The sequence below is a fragment of the Sorex araneus genome, chromosome 2, assembly GCF_027595985.1.
Source record: "Sorex araneus isolate mSorAra2 chromosome 2, mSorAra2.pri, whole genome shotgun sequence".
In the NCBI taxonomy this organism is placed as follows: Eukaryota; Metazoa; Chordata; class Mammalia; order Eulipotyphla; family Soricidae; genus Sorex; species Sorex araneus.
This window is the reverse complement of record NC_073303.1, coordinates 260,722,411-260,727,836: the sequence shown is the minus strand read 5'-3', so window position 1 is coordinate 260,727,836 and position 5,426 is coordinate 260,722,411. Positions and strand designations below refer to the sequence as shown.

The 5,426-nt window shown below is 65.4% G+C and overlaps 1 protein-coding gene across 1 annotated transcript; it reads right to left on the bottom strand.

The window, feature by feature from the left end:
- Positions 1-626: 626 nt before the first annotated feature.
- TLX3 (T cell leukemia homeobox 3) lies at positions 627-3,305 on the bottom strand. The gene is made up of 3 exons (XM_055129580.1): positions 2,833-3,305; positions 2,227-2,470; positions 627-1,277 (listed from the first exon to the last, which is right to left on the bottom strand). The coding sequence occupies exons 1-3, from the start codon at positions 3,251-3,253 to the stop codon at positions 1,067-1,069; spliced, it is 876 nt and encodes a 291-aa protein (XP_054985555.1). The 5' UTR covers positions 3,254-3,305; the 3' UTR covers positions 627-1,066.
- Between the last annotated feature and the right edge of the window lie 2,121 nt (positions 3,306-5,426).

Sequence of the window (5,426 nt, the reverse complement as noted above, 5' to 3'; positions counted from 1 at the left end):
CTGTGCTCCTCCCTTACTCCCCACGACGCCGAACATTTGGAGACTCTGGGGCCCGGCGCCGCCGCACAGCCTGCGCACGCAGCGCCCCGACCCGCGCACCGCTGGGGAAGGGGGACCGGCGCGCGGGTGTTGGGGAGGGGGCGGGAGGGGCCCCGCGCTGCTGCAAAAGTTGGAGGTCGCTGCACCTCTCAGCTCCCCAGTGGCTTTGACCTGGCGGCTGCGGCCTTCATTCCGGCTCTCCCTGGCTTTGGTTGGCGTTCTCCGGGCCTACCGGGCCCTCCCCGGCCCCCCTATCCCGAGGGCACCCAGCCTGCGCGCGGCCGGCACGCACTGACCTGCTCCGCGGATCCTCCGCGGGGCCGCGGGCTTCGACTGGAGGCGGAGACCGAGGAGGCTTGGCGAGGTGGACGCGCCCCGGTGCGCACCGCGGCTGGGGTGGGGCGCGGGGCCCGGGTTTCGCGGAGCGTTAGTGGAACGAAAACGAAATAAGAGCGGCGTTAAGTGAAATAGCTAACTTTTTTTTTTATTAAATAAAACCACTTAAATAAAAGAAACGGAAAAGGAGCGGCGTGGGCCCAGCCTAAACGCAGGCTTGCCCCGGCCCCTGGCGCTTCCCCCAACTGCTTGGCCGGCCAACCCTCCTCCAGCTGCCCCCGCGGGGAAGCAGGTGGCCAGTTTCTAAAGAAAAAAAAAGCCAAAACTTTTTTATTATTATTATTTACACGTTTGGGCAAAAGTACAAAGTATAATACAGTCGCCCGGCCCGGGGGGGTGCGGGCGAGGGGCGGAGTAACGTAAGGCGCTTTCTTTGTCAGGTCCAGGCCTGGGGCGGGACGGGGCGCGGGGCTGGGGCTCGGATTGTGCAGCCGCGCGGAGCCCGGGCCCAGCTCCCCTCGGCGACCCGCGGGGATGCGGCCGCGCCCCGGCGACCCCCTCGAGCTGGGTGGCCCGTTCCCCTCTTGGCCTCGGTTTCCCCCTCCCCAGCCCGGCTGGGGGTCCGAGGCGCCCCCGCCAGGTGAGGGTGGGGGAGGGACGGCGATCCTAGGCGACAGTGCGCGCTGGTGGCTTACACCAGAGAGGTGACGGCGGGGACCTTGGAGCTATCCTCCTCCCAGGGCTGCAGATTCTGCAGCGCAAAGAGCGACGAGTTGTGCAGACAGAGCGGGTCGGGCTGGATGGAGTCGTTGAGGCTCTTTTGGAAGGCGTCGTGTTGCAGCTGCAGCATGAGCCGGCTCGCCTGCTGCCGCTCCGCCTCCCGCTCCTCCGCCGTCTGCCGCCTGCACCGGGGGGAGGGAGAGGGGACAGCCCGGTCAGGCCCCGGGCCCTGCCAGGAGCCCAGACCGGCCGTGGCCTTGGAGGCGCGGCGCGCGGCTGCCTCGCGGTGCGCCAGGGGCTCGGCGCGCGCTCCTGGGCCGGGGTTGGGCGGGGGGGGGGATGGTTTGGGGGGTGGGGACTGGGCTGGGAGCGTTTTGTTTTTGTTGTTGAGAGCCGGGCGGTCGCCGAGTGGGGGACGCGCCACCCGCCGCCCACCTGCACGCCCGGCGACAACAAAGATCGTTTTCTTTTGCGGGATAACAAGGGTTAGCGCGTCTGCGTGAATGCCTGGCCCTGCGGGCAGCCGTGTGTGTACGCGCGCGTGTGTGCGTGTGTGTGCGCGCGCGTGTGCGTGTGTGTTTTTTTTTTGTGTGTGTGTTTGTGTGTGCACCCCGCACCACCTCCACGGTTGTCCTCTCGCCAGCCTCCTCCCGCTCTCCCAGGCCCTTCGCCTCAATCCCCGTCTTCTGGGACAAGATGGTTTCGTCGTTGGCGGGTTATAGCGAAACGAGCATCGGATAAAAACAAAACAAAACAAGACAAAAAAAAAAAAAGCGGGGGATGAAGGGCTGGAGCTGGGAGACCCAGAACCCGCTGGCCCGGGGTGGGCGATAGGGAGGCGGGCGGGCGGGATGGCCCGAGGGAGAAGGGGGTGGGGGTGAGGCTTATGGGGGTGGGGCAGGTGAGCCCAACCCGGGACGGGCAAAAACGCCGGCGGAGTTGTGGAGCTTCCCCGAGAGCCACCCTGGGGTGGGGTGGAGGAGAAGCCGAGGCGCGGGGAGGAAAGGAAGAAGTTGGATAGGGGAAAAGAGGCGGCGGCGCGGTGGGCCGGGGGTGGGGTGAGCCCGGCGGCAGCGCGGGAAGGGCGGGCCGCCGGGTGGGCCGGGCCGGGCCGCGCCGCGCCGCGCTCACCTCCACTTGGTCCTCCGGTTCTGGAACCAGGTTTTGACCTGCGCGTCCGTCATTTTGAGGGACTTGGCGAGCGCCGCCCTCTCGGCCGAGGCCAGGTATTTCTGGCGATGGAAGCGCTTTTCCAGCTCGCAGATCTGCACGCGAGAGAAGGACGTGCGCGGCTTCTTACGCTTGGGCGGCGTCCGGTTCTGGTAGGGGTGGCCGATGCGCCGGGTCACGGTGAAGGGCGTGAGCGCGGCCGCCGCTGCGGAGACACAAGCGAGCCCCCCTGAAGCCCGGTCGGGCGACTCCGCGGAGCTTTCCGCGCCCCCGCGGGGGTCCAGGGCGCTCCGCTATTTCGTGGATCCCGCGCGTCCCCAGAGAGGCCCACCCCCCCTGCCCGCCCTGGGTAAGGGCCCGTTGTCCCCCTTCCCCCCCCAAAAAAAAAAACGCTGCCTGATTTCCCGCTCCCAGTCCCACCCCCGCTGCCCGGAGCCTTGCGGGGCCGAGGCCTCCGCAGCGTCGAGACCCAGAGAATCGTACCCCGGAGTGGAGGACTTCAGGGGCGCAGCGCCCAGGGCCCCCGGGAGGCCCGAGGCCCGGCGCGCGATGGCCCGCCCGGCTCACCTGTGAAGCGGTCCTTCACGAAGCGGCGGCTGCTCTCCATCCAGGGGAAATTGAGGCCGCCCAGGCTGGAGACCGTGGGCACGGAGGGCATGGCGGGCAGCGCGCTCGGGAGAGGCGGCGGCACGGCCCCGGGCAGCGGCCTGTGCGCGGGCACCCGGATCACGCCGGCGGGCGCCAGGCTCAGGTTGACACTGTAAGATCCCGCGTCCTCGAAGGGCGCTCCGAGACCGGCGAAGGAGGCGGGCAGGGACGGGTATGTGGCGCCCGGACGGCCCCCCGGGGGCCCTCCCAGGTAGCTGGCGCCGTCGGGGCCCCGCGGGGCGGGCGCGCTGTCCTGGTCCGGGCTGTTGAGGATCTGGTCGATGCCGAAGCTGATGGGCTCGTGCGGGTGCGGGGTCTGCGCGCTGGCGGGCGCCTCCATCCTGGGCGGGCGGAAGGGCTGGGCTGGGCTGGGCGGGGAGGCGGCTGGGTCCCCGTTACGGCGCGGCCATGGAGCGCCCGGCGCCTCTCGTCGCACTGAAACTTTGCCAAGAGTGCGCGGGCCCGACAGGCTCTGTGTCATCTTTCTTGAACCGAACCTGGAGTTTCCGCTGCTAATTCCTCTCCCGCCGCAGCCATTGGCTGCGATCAACAAGCCTCTCTCCTCCCATTGGCTCCCGGCTTTCAATAAAGGCCTAATTCATGGAAATAGGAGCTTAGGGACTGTTCCAAGGTGACATCATTTTAACAAACGAACAATAGGTCAAATTTATTAGCCGGGATAATGGGCGGCGGATATTAGCGACCGAACCGCAGCCTCCCAAACCCGAAATCTAACGAAGCTGCAATTATCAGACGCTCCCCTCTCCTCCGGCCCGGCGCTTCCCAGACGCCGAGCGCGCGGGCGGCCCGGGCGCTCTGCTCCTGAAATTGCCTTTTGCAGAGGGTTTTTGTTGTGGTTGTTGTTGTTTTTGATTGTTTTTTTTTTTTTTCGTTTTCTTCCAAAAAAAATTTTTTTTTTCATCCGAGCCAAAACCAAACCGTATGAATCCGTTCACTTACAATGGAGTTGCATCCCGGAACAAGCCTACAGAATCCGCGGAAGCGTCTTGGACACGCCACGGCCGCGGGAGCAACGAAAGGGGCGCACGACGGGGCGCAGGCTCCGCGCTCCCTGCGCGCGGGGTGAGGGGAACCCCGGAGCGGGCTCGGTGCTCTCGAGGACTCTGACCCGGGTGGGGAGAATTCGCCCCTGCCCGGGCATTAGCTCGGCGCGTCGCCGCCGCCACTTTGGAGACGCTCCCTGGCTCCCGCCAGGCTGACCGCGGCGTGATTCGCAGGTGCCCACGCGTGCTGGCGGCTCCGCCGAGCTAGGGCTAGGGACCCGGGGTCACCCCGCGGGGATCGCGGCTATCCAGCCCTTGGAAACTGGAAACTCGTTGTAGGATGGATGGGACTGTAATCGCCAGTGGAGCCCCGTTCTGCGTGCGGTGCAACAGGGTTGGGGACCTGGGAGGAGGCTGTTCCCCGGGACAAGGACAGGGGGTGGCTCACATTTAGGAAACACGGCTTTCTTTGCGTTATTGGGCTCAGCGAGCCCCTGGGATTCCCAGGTCCCCCGTTGGTGGAAAGGGCGCGGGACCCTTCTCAGCTCTGCTGTAACCAGGGGCCTGTCCTGGAAATGGGGGTAGGGGCACCGTGGGCAGGACTGCGGGTGGGAGGCTCATCCCCCCTCCCCTCCCCTAGCTTAGGCTGCTCCGGAAGGCTGAGGGCAGACAGACAATCCTTTTCTGCCAGACCGATTCTAAAATCAGTCCCGGAACCGCACCCTGGGCCAGGCTTCTCCCCTTGCTCTCCCTGCGTGCGTGTCCCCACTCGGGCGGGCCACGGGGACTTGGTTTTTGTGTCCAGACTCCCGAGGCTTTGGTGTCCTGGTTTGCCAACTGGGTGATGTGTGCATCATCGCTGGGATGTCTGGAGCCCCCCAGGGCGGTCCGGGCCGGTTCCAAGCTGACACTCTGCTCTGTCTGCAGCTCCACCCCGGCCACCCCTCCCAGCAAGGCAGTTGTGTTATTCTTAGAATTCTTCTTGGCTTGTTTGTTTTGTTTTGTTTTGTTTTGTTTTGTTTTTTGGTTGGTTGGATTTCACTGAGGTTCGGGACCTTGGAGAGGAAGGTGGATTTGCTAATGCCGGACCAGCCTCAAGTGCGGGATGGGGTTTCTGATGGTTATCTGCCCCCTGCATTTGGAGAAACCTCTGGAGTCCCTGTCTTAAGGCCTGGGTCCTGGAGCTCAGATCATTACCCAATGACACTGGGCACGGCTCAGGCTCTTTGAGGAGAGAGGGCTGGGGGAGGGGGGGGCGAGACCACTGGACATGGAGGGGTGAGGAGAGGAGAGGGAGCTGGGCTGGGCAAATCCTCCCTCCCCCCACCCCCACTGGAGGCAGATAGAGATGGAGAGGGCCCCTCTGTGGAGCTCTGGGTGAGGTGCGTGTGTCCTGTGTCCTGTGTCTTGTGTCTTCGGGGTAACACCTGCCCTTGATTCAGACTCTGTTTCTGCTAGACTTTAGGGCTGTGGGGTCCCTCCTGGCCCCCTCTGGCACCTCTCATTCCT